Source organism: Mchenga conophoros, linkage group LG13, assembly GCF_057382185.1.
Source record: "Mchenga conophoros isolate Kocher_MC1m ecotype Shallow Benthic linkage group LG13, M_conophoros_male_GT1.1, whole genome shotgun sequence".
NCBI lineage: Eukaryota > Metazoa > Chordata > Actinopteri > Cichliformes > Cichlidae > Mchenga > Mchenga conophoros.
The window spans coordinates 23,237,439-23,254,586 of record NC_140538.1 but is presented as its reverse complement, the minus strand read 5'-3'; the positions used below and the strand labels follow the sequence as shown (position 1 = coordinate 23,254,586).

Below are 17,148 nucleotides of genomic sequence, written 5' to 3'. Positions count from 1 at the left end.
ATGCCATACATATTTAGATGTAATTTGACAGTGTGTAGTTTGAGAGATTGACAAAGGCGTTGTACAGACACAACTCGTTTCCATGGTAGCAACACAGCGCTTGGCCAAGCTGCGGTCCTACTCGAGAAACCGTCGCTTGCCTCTAGTACCGGCTTTTCATAAGGAATAAACCAACTAAAAGCGAATTTACGAGTCTTTATGTAGAAGAGTAGTTGTCTATCTCTATTATTATTTTTTTATGCAAAAGGAATACAGTGAAACGTCCCACGCACAATGCGCTCAGTTATTGGACTACAAATTGAGGGTGACGTCATCTCCGGTCGCCCGGCTGTTGAAGAATCATTCAAAACTGTTGGCGGTATGAAGTTCTGGTTAACTTTAATATACTTATATGTTTTATGTCTAACGAACTTATATGTTATTATTTTACTTTATTATAACACTTGTTATGTTTTTGTAATTGTTGACGGTGGCCGTTTGTCGTACGAGCGTAACAAATAAAGAAATCTGTCTCTGTTGTCTTCAAAAAATACAGGTAATAGCTGCCCACCGTGCACTTACTCTAGTGAAGCTAACTGAATTCATGAGAATGGCTCCTATCAAACTTGTCATTAAGGTAAGTGAAACGATATACCCAGTACACGAATTCGTGCGGTGCTGCATTGAATTAACATACTGTATATTATATTTGTTGATGATGAATGAATAAAACGAGGTAGAGAAGGGTGTGTGGATGGAGGACAGTACAGATCAGGAAGTACAGATGATTAGTAAAGAGGAAGTGAGGGCGGCTGTGAAGAAGTTAAAATTATCGTAAGACTCATTTGCGGAATATTTGTAGCAGTATGAGCAGTACTGTTTTAATTACTGGGATACTGCAGACACAGGAAGAAATCTACAAAACAATGTAGGCTTGAAGAGAATGCAGGGTAGGATCCCAAAGGAATAAATGTTGATTATTTTGTTGACAATAGGACATATAGGCTAAACCATACACTAGAACAGGCAAACACCGAACAGGTCTCTGCATTTATGTAATCCACCAAAACCTGTTGAACACGTGCCAATCCTTTGCATTAAGTTTGAGTGAAAAAGAAGAGAATCAGTGGCTTTGTTGAAGGACAGAAATTACAGTTTTACACTGAGGAATTTGTTACTGAAATTAAACAATTTTCTATTTAAATATCTTGAATTAGATGATTGATGCTAGTCTCCTGTCCACATTCCAGTCCACTAGGTGGCAGTAATGCACCTGTAAATTGGTTTGCCAACTTACAGGTGCATTACTGCATTGAAGAAAAAGCTACAAGAGGATGAAGAGTGGAAAAGCAGTTGGTTCAAATGACTTGCCTTTGGCGGCATAGAGATATCTATATGAGATGGAAGCATGTGATAGGATGCCAAGGAAGGAACTGTGTTATTGCACGAGGAAGTTAGAAGTGGCAGAGAAGTATTTGAGGGTAGTATAGAACATATATGAGGACACCAAGATGATAGTGAGGTGTGCAGTATGAGTGACAGATAGGCTCTGCGTGAGCCCATCCTTTTTGCTGTTGTGATGGACAGCTGAAATGAGATCTGGCAGGAGTCTCAGTGAACTGTCATTTTCACAGATGACTGTGATCTTTAGTAAGAGTAGGGAGCAGGTGGAGCCTGGGGAGATGGAGGTGTGTTCAGGAGAGTAGAGGAATGAAACTCATTAGAACCAAGAAAGAATACATGTGTGTGAATAAGAGGGAGATGGGTGAAGATGCAAGGAGTAGAGGTACTGAAGGCACATGAGTTTAAATATCTGGGAACAACCATCCAAAGCAATGCACAATGCAGAAGAGAGGTGAAGAAGAGAGTGCAGGTAGAGTGGAGCAGGTCAGAGGTGATTTGTGGGAAAGGGATAGCAGCAAGACTGAAATGGAAAGTTTACAAGATGGTAGTAAGACCTGCTATGATGTATGGTTTGGAGATGGCATTGACAAAAAGACAGGAGGAGGAGCTGGAGGTAGCAGAATTGAGGAAGTTCACATTGGTACTAATCAGGATGGACAGAATTCGAGATGAGTAGTTTGGAGACACAGAGGGCCAAGTCTGTGCATGTGTGCAGATGATAGATAGTGGATATGTTGAGGAAATGATGTTTGCTATGGAGCCCCCAGGCAGGATGAAAATAGATATACAGAGAAGATGAATGAATGTGAAGGAAGACATGAAGATGGTTGGTGTGAAAGAGAAAGATGCTAAGGATATGGTGAGATGTAGGCAGATGGTTAGTTGTGGGAGCGCGTAAAGAGATCAGCTGAAATAAGAAGGAGATAATATATATTTGTTAAATTAAAGAACATTGCGCTCCCATGTTCAGCTGCGCAACAGCAGTTGTACCTCAAGGTGCTTTACATAGTATGGTAAAGACAGAGTTTGAAATTCTTATCAACACTCATTTTAAAAGCCTGCATCTCTGATGGTGCATTAATGTCTGTGGGCTTGCCAGCTAACACATCTGGAATACACTCTCATCCAGATGATGATTTTTTCAGGGAAGGCCTTGCATATTTCAGCAATACAATGCTAAAGCATGTACTGGATCTATTACAACAGCATGGCTTCACAGTAGAAGAGTCTCAATGCTGAACTGGTCTGGCTGTATTCCAAACCTTTCACCAGTTAGAAAGATTTGACAGAATGAAAAATAGAAAAAGGAAGACGCAAGACTTTTGAGCAACTAGAATCCTGTATCAGATAAGAATAGGATAATGTTCCTCTCCTAAAAGCTCAGCATCTGACCTCCTCAGTTTACAGATATTTACGTTATTGAAAGAAGAGGACATGCTACGCAGTAGTAAACATGTTGCTGCCATCAAATTCAAAATGACTTTGTTTTTTTCTTGAAATAGTACTACAATATTCTCAAGTTTAAACATTTGGTATGTTTTCCATGTTCTCTTGTAAATAAAATGGGGAATTATAAGATTGCAGATCATTGAATTCTGCTTTTATTAACATTTTATACAGTGTCCCAGATATTTTGGAATTGGGTCTGTAACTCTAATTGAAGTACATTTGCTGAGAGCTTTCCCAGTAAACTTTGCTCAGGGCTATAAAGCTGTTTATAGCTTATTTCAGCGTCTTGTCAACAAGTACTTGCCATATGTATTTGGGAAATATTTTGCTTCTAAGAAGCTGTTTTGTGTTTTTCACTCACCACAAAATGCATTTTTCTGACGTAAGATGCACACAAGGTACCAAGCGACGAGATGAATATGCTTTCTTTTCAAACGTTTTTAGCCGTCATGATAAACAGCTCTCTGTGTTTGTGCTACGTCCAAATAGTAGAACAGCTACACAAACTACTTCCAGCAAGTGACATGAGTTTTTATGGTCTGTGCTAAACCTTTGAAAAGCTCTCGTGCAGCCCTGGAAAATATGCAACCCAGCAATACAGCATGTGGTTGTTTTTCTAGCATTTGCTGTATTCCAATTCTGATGTAAGATTTTCTTTCTTTTTTCCCGTCTAAGTAGCACTGTATTTGTCCACAAGAGGGCACTACAGATGCATGTTTCAGCTGCTGTTACACCATGTTACCATGTTGTGGTTCATTCTTTAGAAAAAGTTGGAGTTTCTGGTCACCTTTTGGGAATCTCATGCCTTCCCAAGAGCCTTTTGTTAATGGGCACAACCATACGGCGAAGAGGAAACTCATTCTATGAAAAATCCGAGCTGTTCATCCTCAGTCTGTTGCTCTGACAGAAATAATGCACATCAGATGTTTTTGTTAAGTGCAGGGAAAGCCGTTGGTCTCTCTTTTGTTGATGTTTCATTTATTGAGAGTTTTGGATGAGGGGCTGCAGACATTTTCGCTGATCTCTCACATCCTCCGTAATGCCATGTGTGCCTAGCTGACCAGATATTGCGTTCATTCCCTTTTATTTGTTTCATATGCATGCCTGCATACAGGCTACCCCACCACCCCCCTCGGTTGGATGTGGGAGAGTAAAAACCCTGGAGGTTCACGGAAGGTTCCTTCCCACTGGGCACATAATGATACTGTTGTGTTAGTCTGCCTGAGAAAATCCACACAGCCTCTACCATGCTTAACCAGCTAACCGCAACAAGTATGTTAGAAGGGATCAGACCAAACAATAGCATTCAAGGCTCTGCCTATGGCTTCTCTTTTACAAGACATACAGCACTGCCACCATGTTTTCTTAATGACTGAATTAACTTCTTAGAATAATAAAGAGAAAAAAATCTCCTGGTTTCTGTTTTCACAGATGTTGCTGATTGTGTTTGCCATCTTGCACAGAGAATAAGGTTTATCTGAGAAATTATGATTTTTATGTTCTTGGATTCATTGGGCCATGTTCAGTAGGTTGTTCGGGGTGTTTTATGGTCCTTTCTACTGGGATGTTTTCAAAGCAGCTCCCTCCGTGGTCTGTGGAACTGCAGGAGGTGTTGGTATGCTCCTTCTTAAATAGGCTTAGACCATATAGTGACCTGCCACTTCTCAGACCTCCCGAAAAGGCCCTGTGGGCTAAAAGGCTGATCCACTCAAGTGCATGCTGTGTCTGCCAGGACATTATTGCTACAGAGCCCTGCAATCTGCCTTCTATTAAGAGCATACACCACCAACTTTTTACCCATCTAATGTAGTAAGTTGAGACAGACCAAAGTGTTTTTTTAAGGAATAAAAGATCTGAGTTATCACAGAGCAGTTTAATGTCAGAGGTTTATGTGCTGTTTAGTGTTATTGTTGGTCTGGAGATGAGCTCATAACAGACCACACATCGCGGCTCTGAACAAAAATTATTGCATTTTCTTCTTGGAAACATTTTTGACACTTTCCATTTTCAAAAAGAGAAAGTGACAAGGATAAAAAAAAAAGAGGAAAAAAACGCTTTCATCTCAAAACTGGCCTACATTGCAGTACAGAAATCACATCTCCTAATGAGGCAAAATGCTTCTCAGCTTGCTATTTCTGTCTATCTACCAATTTCTCAGGGATGTGTCTGCCTACACTTTGTTTGCCGAGTGTTACCTGGAGATATTCTTGTCTGTTCTTGCTGCTGGAATTCCTCTCCTGGGTTGTGTCTCTTTTTATCATCAAATAAAGGAAACTCAGGTGTGCTAACATTCATCCAGAGTGAAGGGAGGCTTGCATACAAAACACTTTGGTGCACTGTTTGTAAATAACATTTGCATTTGGGAATAATCAAGTTTCAAATGTTAATGTTAAGTAGCCAGTGGTTTGAAAAACTGGAAAACAGTTTTTTTGTGTGTTTTTTGCTTTTTTTTACAAGGGGAAACCCAGGTGACTCACAGCACAAAGAAAGAGAGCTGGGAATGAGAAAAATAAAGCCAAAGTTGTCACACCCACATATCTAAAGAGTTCCCCAGGGTGCTTTGCAGACTTGCAGAAAGAGTCAGAAAAAGAGAGAGAGAGACAAAGGGAGAGTTGGGATAGATGCAAGTTTTATTGAGTGAGACCGCATCTGCTGCCCCTTCTCTCCCAATGTAAACATCTGCGGCTGGTTAGTGTTAGCCTCTGAGCTAAGTGCAGTCTGAGAAGGTCTGGTTCTTACACTGCGATAGCAATGGCAAAGGGCAGCGAGGTGGGGAGGCGGGTGAAGCTGGGCTCCGTGCCCAAGTTTGAGCAGCGCAGGCAGGAGGTTTGGAGAGCTGGGTCTGGGAGAGAGATAAGGGAAGGTAAAGAGTGTTTTGGGAACTGAGTGTGACATAGACCAGAGCTCTGCAAACGAGAGAAAGTAAAAGAGTCATCGGGATGTGTTTATTTACAGGCAGAAAATAGAGAGGACCTTTCTTGTGTTGTGCTGTGGGCTGTGGGCAGGTTTAGTGTCTGCTTTTTTGGATTTTATTTCTCTTGGTTAACCTTTTTTTTTCCCCCACGCAAGTTATCGGTTCAGAAGCAGGGAGACTTGGGATAGAGAAGCTGAGCCTTAGCCTGCAGGAAGACTCGGTCCTATCTATTCAATATGTGACAGCAGACCACAAAAGATGGCACAATAAAGGATTTGGGATTAAGTAGCGCTTCTTGCCGCCTCTCGTTCAGCCTTCAGCCTCTGTTCATAACTCTAAAGCCCGAGCAAAGCAGAGAACAAAGCGGTGCTGGCCCACTTTAGTATGTATGAAAAGAGTAACTTCCTCTTGAACTTGGCCCTTTATCAAACTGTTCCTTTCCAACAACAGTGGCAGAAGCTCTGAGTATTTCCTTAAATGTGTCACAACGTAAAATAGCTCTTCAGTTTCTCAGTGAATATGTCACATTTAATGAAACCCTTAGGGTCCTGAGTATGACATGGTAGAAACTGTCACAGAAAGAATAAAATATGGAGTTTTTACTGATGGGGTGATGCAAAATTTTCTGTTGCCTTTTTACTGTGTTTTCTAAAAAACAAAAGAGAGAGAGAAAACTTGTGGTTTCATCGCTGCATCTAAAAAGTATACTACTCCTTGCGAAGATCTCACTTTAAAAAGACCAATAAATAAACATACACGAAGGTTATGGTTCGTGGCATAGTTCAGCCAAGAGATGCACTGGTCACTCTTTGTGCTGGGAGTTGACAAATTTAGGCCACATGATGTGATTGTACTCAGCGCCTTTGTGCAAAATTAAATTAAATGCCAAATTCTGCTGCTATTTTGTCTTGTCTGCGATATTCAACATAAATGTCCCTTGTAAAAAGCTCTAGTAGCTGTAGTGCCCAAGCAGCACAGCGTTGGCCAAGATATCAATACTTTTGCAGGTAATTTGTCTCTCTACCAAACTGGCACTTTTGCTGGGCAAATTAATTGGTTTCTCATTAGGGTGATTGCATTAGTTTGCATTCCTGACAAAATCCCCCGTTTCCGAGAATCTGGCAGAATCACATGCTGTTTTTGTATAAGGGCAGACCAGTGTTTATCATTAACTTCCAATTCCCAGTCGAGCCTTGTCTGCTGTTCTAATGTGATAAAAAGAAGTTAGTCTAAAGCTTGATACTTGTCTGACTTGCAGCCCAAAGGACACTCACTCAGAAGCACAGAAACCACGTCAGGGGATTTACAATGCTGTGCTTTTCTATAACGATCTCCCTCTGAACCCTATACTGATTGCATATTTTTAGCAAATTAATGTGACATCACACTTTTTTGTGATTGCAAAAAAGTTTGCATGATATTTTGTCCTTTCTGATGTCAACACAGCTGAGCAGGCAGATAACCGCTGGTCAGGTTCAGTCTCTGCCAGCACACATGAGATTGTGTGATTTTGAGCCATCTAATTCAATGATTGTAAGATTTTGAGAAAACAGAAAAAGTGCACAAGTCCAGTAGCCACAAAAATGTTGATAAGTGTCAACTGAACATTTGTCTTGCACATTGTCAGTAAAAACTAAAGATCATAAGGATCAAAGGGTGGTTAGACTGGATAATCTGGTAACTTGTACGCAGTGAAAAGAGTTAAGTCTTAGAAGTCGGGAACCAGTATACCAAAAAATCCAGTCTGCATGTGTCATCTCCACTAGCTGGTCTCTGTGTTTTGATTGACAGGGTCTGACCCTCTGTTGCTAGGTTTTCCCACACATGGGTATTTGTAGGAGGCCACCAGTCATTGGTGCGCAACTGTGAGACAAAGGTCAAAAGATGAAGAGAATGCTGATCTTTAGGGACGAGCTGATACTGACAGGCAACATGCACACAATTTAAACATGAGGAGCGGGCATTAAATGGGGCTCCGTTCTGGTCCATGGGGTTCATTTCTTTGTGCATGCATGCTATTGTATAAGAACCTTTCAGTATTTTTTGCACACTCTGTTTTTATTTTTTAAACAGTTTTCCATTTGTAAATGTATTTTAACATTTAGACTTGCATTTTAACATGAATTGGCATGCATTAATGCTGTAGGGCTGCACATACTCAATACTACAAGACATGTCTGAGATTAAAACCAACTAGAAAGATTCACTTATCAGTCATGTGGGGGCACCCTCTGCACTCGTTTAGCTGTGGAAATAAGAAAGCAGATTCACTTCAGTTATTATAATACAGAAAGAACGAGAGAGGATAATGCTCTCAAGGGGAAAATAATGCAGAGTATTTGGCAGGCTGATTTGCTCACATGTAGCCTTTAATAACATTTGATGAAAGGTTCACAGCCAAGCTTTACTTTTACCAGTTGAGAAACAATGCAGTACTTTAATGAGCAAGCTAAGCTAATCTTAACTAACAAAAGAAAGCGACAACTGGAAAAAGTTTGGAGGTGGGAAGTGTACATTTGTGTCCAGAGTTAGAACATTAGTAGACGGTTATACCCCTGTGGGATGAGGTCTCTCACGTCATGCTGAGAGCATGCTGGATTGTAGAGTTTAGTCATCTTGTCTATAATACTATGCTTTAACACTAGCCCAGAGGATGTGCCTGCTTAAAAACAAAGCTTTCAGTGTGCACCAGTTTCCCCTGTTACTGAATGATCCAGTGATCCTTCTCCTCTTGTTACACACTCTTCAAGTTCCACAATGTGATCCTCAGGTCAGTGTCTGGTTTTGGCTTTTCGTGACCTTAGTGTTTTTGCACCGTCATTCTCATGAATGCTTTTTGCCGCATTATCACTCTGGGTTTTAGTACTCGCTGCTCCACTGTGTCATGTTGTGGGTGGTCTCAGTCCATCCATTACTTCCTTGACCATGGAGAGGCTAAGTTCACACGAGACTCACATCCATTTGCTCTCTGCAGAGGGCAGCTTTTGCACTCATGTGTAAACCATAATCAGGCTAGCTTGAGAAAGATGTAACAGCAACTTAAACAGCAGCGGCACTTTTGGCCTCCTTGTTCCTTATTGCTTATTGTCACAAGGACATAGTGATTCAGGAATCCACCCTGCTGCTCTTTTCCTTTCTTTCTGCAACACACACACAAAAACAAGGTTTTATTACCTCTCTGATACAAACTGGGATAATAATCCTCATTTTTATGGTACATCTTTAGATTTTCCTGTAGCTTACTGTGTCCTCAGGCACTGTATTGCAGATATAATTTACGCTGAGTGAGGGGAAATATGAGGAGACAAACGGGGCCATACTTTTTGTAAAGAGATTGGTAGGGAGATGGCTAGACAGAGAAAAAGGAGGGAGCGGACTGCTGTGAGAGGCCTGGGGTGATGTTTGAGGACACAGGGGGTCATTGTGGTTTGTCTCGCTGTCAATCACCCGCACTTTGATTCCCTTTGTTGCCTGTGAGCTCAATGCCCCTCAGCAACCTGTGGCTATCCTTCCTCTTTGTGTTACAGTGTGGGAACTATGCTGTGCTGGTGGATCTCCACGTTCTATCCCTGGGCGGCCAAGAGGACACTAGCTGGTTCACTACGAGCCACATCGAGGTACAGACACGGGGAGATGGGCGTGGCTGTTATTAAGTGTGAAAGGGAATACGTGGCGTCTTTCCTGCTGGAGACCTTTTCAAAAGGCAGAAGCAGCGTAGAATCTAAAATGACTCTGAGCCTCGTCTATTTTCATTGTTGGAGAACTGTTCCCATCTCCCTCTCAGCCACATGTGGAATTTCAGTAATCATCTTTGCCTCATCTGAACTTTAAACTTTACTTGTTACGCCAAATCAAATTTTGTGTTCTCTTACCAATTCAACATATGTTTACTTTACATACATTAAATATGTGTTTTTAGGAGGTTACAACCCTGGTTCAAGATTCTGTGGACCAGAGGGTTAAGCAGTATACCGAGTTCCTCCGCAATAGAAGACAGCCCAAACAGAAGAAGGAGCTGGCATCAGCTTCAGCCTTTTCTGTGGAAGGTAAAACCCCATTATCCCGACCCTCGTTATACTGGATTGTTTTCTCTAGCGGCAAATATTCCAGTGTTTATCAGTTTATATAATTTAGTGCTTTAAAATCCATTATTTAGCACAACACTGTGTTTTTCAGTTGTTTTCCTCCAGCACTGGTTTTAATTGTCATGTGCCAGTTGTATTTATTCTGTTTTGAAATCATTGTTGCTCATTCTAATGGCGTCATCTACGTCTTCCCTTTCCTTCTCCTAGGCGTGTCTGTCGTTAATTCTTGGATAAGTAAAATGGTTTACTTTGGCTGTGAACGCAGTACCATACTTACACACACAAAGCAGACTGTTGAAGTCTGTACGCACAATGCAAATTGGGTTACAAAACAAAGTTACAGGAAAGCATTTCACGGCTACCTTGTTGAGTGGGTGAAAAGACAACAGAACTAGTTGGGACATGGTGGCTCCCTACGCCCAGGGTGTGACCTGTAAAGGCAAGAGCTGATAGGAGTTTTTATATTGTGTTGTGGTGTTTGACTTGGCAGGTCTCAGGTGCATTTGTATGCGCAAGACGCATGTTCATTAAAACTTCTAACGTTTATTATCATTCTGTTTAATGCGCCACTGGGTAGTCTGAGTTTATCTGCGCCTGTAGTTAAACGATAACATCAAAAACCAGCTGCTGTGACACAAAAAAGTATGTACAGTAAATATCAATAAATTATGCACAAATTTACATAAGTCGATTCGGTTTGTCCCTGTTTATGCAGAAAAGATACATTCCCCCAGCCATCCACATGCATGCCTTTGAAGCACTATAAACCTATAAAGCATCAGAGGAACCTCCAGCTGTGTGGTGTAAGACAGACAGGTTTTGTCACAGGTAGCAGTTAAGGGCAGTTAAACTGGGCTCTCTCAGCGGGGCAAGCCTGACTGTTAGAGTGGGATTACAGGGCAGTCGGCCCCATAAAGTTTCTCCTGCGGCTGTAGCTCTGCCTCTCACGCTACCTCCCACACACACACCCACACGCACACTTAGTCCTACCACCTTTTCGTAGTTTTCACACGTTGTGTATATGTACTCATTTTTCAACTTTCTGTCCATATAGTCCCAATATAGTACGACAGTGCGTGCACACAGGTGCTCATATGCATCAGAGAGAGTGTGAATCAGAAGTTGTACAGTGTGTTTGAGACACATATCCTCCCCCTGGGTTAGGTGTGAACAGGCTGACAGTGTAAGGTTACTGAAAAGCCTGACTCATATTTCCCATGACAGACTGACGAGAGACAGACATGTCTAATGATGGTGATCGTAGACTAAGGCTCCACGTGCGCGCGCACACACACACACACACACACACCCCAAATGGTTGTGCACAGTTTAGAGTGTGAACAAGGGGACTATCAGTATTTCAGCAGTGAAATATGCATGTAAAAATGATTAAGCTCCTTGCAGCTTCACCACAAAGAATGTAACCAGTGGAACATGACTCCATAGCATATCAGAGAATTTTCCCCTCTTACAACATGAAAAGGTATAGTGCCTCAAACAGGCCTACACAGTTCATGTTCTCTAGTCCTATTAAAGGTCTTAAGTGAGTGTAATGACATTCTTGGGCTTTTCATTGTCCCAAGTGAGGGAGGTGGCTGAGCAGTAAAGACTGAGGCTGTGACTGTGAGAAGTGAGCATGCAAGCAGGAGCCATAAAAAAGGGGAGGACAGACTATAGGCTTAGGGAGGGAAACCCAGCAAACCACAGGAGGGTATTAAGTATTGATGGTATCCATTCAGCAGTGGAGGTAGATATTAATCTTTCAGACTGTTGGAGAGATTGTTCTTTGTTTTAGCAGAGGACCTGTTTGCATCTGTTTGTTTTATGTTTGATGGCAGGATGGTCCTGGATATCAAGGGGTGAGCCACATGCGATGAAACATGTGCACGTGCTTGCATATAGAGAAAGGTGTCAGGCAGGATAGTACTGATGTCTACGCCAAGAATAGGCAGATGGACCGTTGCGCTATGTGTGGGATGGTGCGGGAGGGGGCTTGTGGGTCTTGTGTGAGGCGGCGTTTGAGCTGGTGCCAGTGTAAAATCACAGGGACTTCCGCCAACAGACAGCAGTAAGAACGGCGTAACAGTCTCAGCTGTTGGCACTTCAAATGAGCCATCAACAGCTTTTAGCATTCCAAGACTCCTCAGCACAAGTGTCTGTATCGGACTTCTTTCTGTGAGTTATGGTATTTATGTATGTACGCTGTGCTGAATGCATATGTGTGTGTATAGCACCCAGTGAACAAGTCAGAGAGCGGCTTATCTCATGTCTTCTGTCAACATAAATCTAAGCCATTTCTACAAATCTCAGCTGCAGAAGCCAATTCCAACTGTCGGCCCCCCACCCCTCTCGTTTTTTTTATACAGGCTACTTGAGACTTCGTGATTAGCTCACAGTGATGTGATTTATTTATGTTTTTAGAGAGATGAACAGAGGGAACTTTTCCCACCAAGCATTTTGGCTCTGGACTTGCAGAATGGACATGGTAGACTTTAAAAGTCCAGGGAAGGGGAGCATGAGTAAGGCCTCATGCATTCTCACTGGTAGACCGTGTTCAACACACCCACATTTCTCATAGTAATTACAAAATGAAAATCGGTGCATAATATGTTCTGTGTTTTGAATGACATTTTTGTCATGCAAGATGTTATTTGAGTAATGAAAATGAGTGCATAATATGTTCTCTGTGTTCTCAATGACATTTTTGTCATTCAAAATGTTATTCGAGTAAAGAAGCTACAACAAAGACTATCCACAATAACATTCATGAAAATTCATGACAGATGCTAATACCTTGATCATCATGCTGTCTAAAAACATACAGACTTGGAAAAACATACAGACTGTCTAAAAGATTGCCATACACCACCTACTGTATTTCCTTTTCCTTTACCGGATTAAATATGATCCTGCACTTTCTTGCCTCATATTGTTTCCACTCAAGAGAATATTGATTTTGTAGACCATAATAGCAATATGTATGTGTCTATGGGTATAGTGTAAACTGAGAAGTCCCATTTTACATGGGTTTAGTTAACGTGCCATTTCAACTTCCCAAAGTACATTGCCAGATGTCTTTTGTCTACCATTGGTATTGAAATAGGCACACTGATCTGCCTATGTGAGGCAGAGCTCAGGTGTGGTTTAACCTGGCATTTGGAGTCCTGCTACCAGTCGGAGGACTTAGAGGCACTGTGGCAAAATGGTACCTAGAGTCAGTTTGAACCCATGAGCTGGTTCCTTCTTCCTCTCCCTGCACAGGTGCCAGGGCTTAGAGGGAGGGAACACCTGCCAGCCTGTTTCCCCATGGCCACGGCAGGCTGGAGAGGCATTTTCCCAGGCTCCCCAGATGAATGGTCACTAATAGCCGTGGGAGAGGGCTTTGCGAGTGCTGCACAGTGTACCACTGACTCCTTTTGGCAGGCCTATGAAGGGGGCTTAAGGCAGCCTGGACACGGCCAATGCAGGAAAAGCACAAGTGTTGCTGGATAGCTTTACTGCTGGAGAATGTGTTTACGAATGACCATCTCCCTTCCAATAAAGACTGCGGAGGATGTTCAGGGACAAGAAGGGAGATGGCTCACTTTTACTCAGCTCTGATTTAACTGTTGTTTGACTTAACCATGCATTTCAAGATCTACAGCCCAACAGTGAGTTTCTAATTAGGATAGGATTGTAGTAGCATATGACATTTTCTGTGCAGATATACAAAGCAGTGCACGTGCTGCTTGGGATCATTTTGAAGAGTGTTCGGCCTGGATGCAAACCTTTCTGCTTAGTACTGTGATGCTTCTTTTGAGGCAGACTTTTTATCAAATGTCATTAAGTGGTGACGGTCTGATTTAACACACTTTGTTGGTTTGTAATGTAACGTCAGCTATTATTATTTATATTAGCAACTATTATGTGGGAACTCGTCTGTAAATAGGGAAGCATGCCTGTGTGGTTTAGTTACCTGCCCTGCTCTATGTTACTGGGCGTGAGGCAGGCTGGGATTAAGGCAAGAGGGAAACGGAGACCTGTGACAGGAACAAAGGAATTCCAAGGCCTAGGCTGGAAATGGATCCTGATCAGAGTAGCCACTCCATCCAGCCCACCTCTCTCTCTGCTTGCTCTCCCTCCCTTGGCCCCTGCCAGGCAAGCCCCTTCCCCATGGTGCTTTGTGGTGTTGCTGTGGCTCTTTAAATCCTTTCTCTAAGCCTCTAGCCTTACTCAGCAGCAACACATAGGACAGTCCGACTCCATTGTTAACCCCACTACCTATTATTTCTCACAAACACGCACACTTCTCTTATTTGTCTTTCTTTTTTCCCCCTTACATTTTATGCATTTATATTTATTATCGCCTCTTCTCTGCCTTCCATGTCTGCACTTCTCTGCTCTCCTAATGCTGTCTTTTTATGTTTTCCCACTTTCCCTGCTTCACTTTCTCCACAGGGTCAGCTGTAGTCTCTTAGGACACAACCGCAATCCCCACCATAGTCACACCACACTCTTTTCCCATATAATTAGGGCCTGAGTCTTAGCCTGAGCATGGATCACATTCATGTGACTGTTCCCTTTTACCACAATCTGGTGTGGGAGACGGAACACACACACACACACACACTCTGTTGAACTCATGCTAAGTGTTCAGCCTGACCAGAATGCCTTGTTGCAGGCATTACTAAAACATGTCAGAGAACAGCAGTTTCGTGCCCTTTCACTTTGGAAGAAATGGGCTTATGTCACGTGCTTTTGAGTTTTGTTTTTTTTGTTGTTGTTTTTTCCATGGACAGGTGTTGTTATAGTAGTTTGCCTAATGCACTGTGTTTTGTCAACACTGGTGAGGTCATAATTGAAAACAATATTGCATTACACTTTCAAATTGTACATAAAGTAACAGTTTCTAGTTAATCCACAATCACTTAAATTGCAGCAGTATAACTTTAACATTTACATAAAACAGCATATCATGACAAATTTCTAGATTATGACTAGATCTTTGAACTTTAGCGTAACACGCTTGCATTTTTACGCAACAAATTCCAAGTAATGTGTATATCTACTACCCACAAGTCATAGGCCGCTCTTAAACGTTTCCCCTTGTTGCACAAGTGGAGTTGCAGCAATGCATTACCTTGTAATACACTACCTCCAACACAGGTTATCAGAAAAGCCTGCCGACAATGGCTTTAACAAAAGCAAATACAGTGGATAGTGCACGCTGACCATTTCCAGTTCATGTAGTGTTACATCATTTAACTATTTACAACAGATTATAATAAGATTCAGACCTAGTCAGAGGAAAACAGTTTTGTTTTTTCACTCACTCACTTTGTACCTTCCTGTTATCAATAAACAGTGGTAGACATTCCAGGTAGGAGAGGCTTCTTTCAATGAGACTTCAGCCCTGGTTTTAAAGAGTGAACACTTTGCATAACTCAAAGCCCCAAAATGCACTTATTTTATTTAAATGCAGATTAAGCAGATTGCTTCCTCACTCTGAATGCTCCGTTTGACTGCACTTTGGGAAATTTGTAACCTCGCGAGCTGCTTAAGATATAATGATGATTGAACACGACATTTTGTATTGTGACTTCATGTCTCTCATCAGATTATGTTCCTGAAAAATATATTTTTCCCTTTGGTAATTGTTCTGCACTTCAGAATGCTCCCCACCACTTTTATTCACATGCTGCATTATGGGTTGGCCTGAGCTACCATGCTGCGGCGTATTTTGTAACTGCGATGAAGGGGTCACCCAAATGTTAAATTGAACACTCATGTGCAAATATTGTTTCAGGTGGAAGTTGTGCGGGATGATAAGGCACAGTTCTCTGCTACGGCCGTAGTTACAGTTACACACACACACAGAGTGATGTCCAGGAAAGCCCCCACTTACATATGGGTAACTTCCTCATGCGCTCTCATCCCTCACAACTCCACCCCACTCTCGCGCACTAAGCCTCGACTCTCCACCCACACTTGAGGACAGAGGGAGGGGGTCTACATCAAAGAAGAGATGTCAGGAGATCAGGATTCTCAGGCACTGGTGTCTGAGTGTCCTGCTGGTTCAACTCCTGTTCGTAAAGAGGTTTCGTGGGAATTACAGTTCTCCCAACATGCAGTCATTAGTTTTACATGCACACTAAGAATATGTTAATGAGAGAAATTAGGTTAGAGGAGGAAATCGGTGCCTTTGCAACCACTGCAGTAATCAGATTTTTGTTTTTGAGGCAGTGCAGGCATAATTTAAACATATAATACTGTGGCCTGTAGAATTCTGTTCATTTTGAGTTGAAACAGTTAAACTGACTGACTAAGCAGCTCTTTCCCCCCCCCAAGAGCCTGAATTTGACATAAAATCTTTGTTAAACTGTGGAAATTGGTTTCAAGGATGCATCCAAGTTTTGGATAATCAAGTAACTTAAGAGTCTGTAAACACAGAGAGAAAAAACTGAAGTTTTCCTCGTCACCACAGGACAGGCTGCTAGAAATGCCGATGGTAAGACCAAGTATGCTGTGTTTTCTATGGGTGTTTTAATGATCTCCTCAGGATATGACTGAAGTTAATGAAGTCTTTTCCATGGGTGCTTACCTTTGACCCTGGTCTGAATGCCTCTCACTCCTGTCTGGTCCATTTTACTGTCCTACTCACTCTGGGCGCCTTCTGGTTTGTTGACTTTTCTTTCCTCTCATTGTTTTCCCAGGAAGTGGTGAAAACTGCACTGTGTGTGTATGTGTGTTTCGAAAGCATAGCACTCTAGCATTGGTCTTTCTTCTGCAGTTGTTCTGCGGTATGTTACAAGATGGCAGAAGTCTCTCCAAACAAGAGGTTAAAATATTATCTACCACATTTCTAAAAACATGGCATACTAGCTTTTTTATTGTTTGATTTGACCTGTCATAATATTGTTGTGCATTGGATTTCAAAACAATTAAGCAAGGCCATCTTCTTTTTAAGGAAGTACAAATGAAACCTTTTAAAGTCTCTGCTCTGCAGATTTGAGTATTGCACCACTGTGGGCCACAGTTGCCGCAAAAAGGGGCCACTTATTCCCAGAGGAGGGACCAGCAAACTGTTTGTGAGAGAGAAACATGAATGTAAGCTTAGCACGAGAGAACCTGGGCAGAGGGCCAAGAGCAACTCTGCGCTGCGCAGGACGTTTCAACATTGGAGCAACAGCTGATGTCTCGGGCCGCGGCATTGCACTGGTTCCCAACTCCATGTCCAGACATCCCTGTCAAGTTTGTCCTGGGAATTGGCAAGCTCAACTCACCAAGGGAAAGCAGTGAGAACAGTTGTACAGCTAGACAAGCGGCTAAGAGGGCTAA

The 17,148-nt window shown here is 42.2% G+C and overlaps 1 protein-coding gene across 3 annotated transcripts in view; it reads left to right on the top strand.

The window, feature by feature from the left end:
• slx4ip (SLX4 interacting protein) overlaps positions 1 to 17,148 on the top strand; it is a 33,244-nt gene that overhangs the window by 970 nt on the left and 15,126 nt on the right. For 2 of the 3 annotated variants that reach the window (XM_085297293.1, XM_085297292.1), the window contains exons 2-4: positions 536 to 616; positions 9,274 to 9,363; positions 9,666 to 9,792. In XM_085297293.1, the coding sequence (XP_085153419.1) occupies positions 584 to 616; positions 9,274 to 9,363; positions 9,666 to 9,792 (250 nt within the window). In that variant the 5' untranslated portion in view covers positions 536 to 583. Of the gene's footprint in view, positions 1 to 105; positions 359 to 535; positions 617 to 9,273; positions 9,364 to 9,665; positions 9,793 to 17,148 lie in introns of those variants that run through there. The other variant, XM_085297291.1, reaches the window with a different exon arrangement.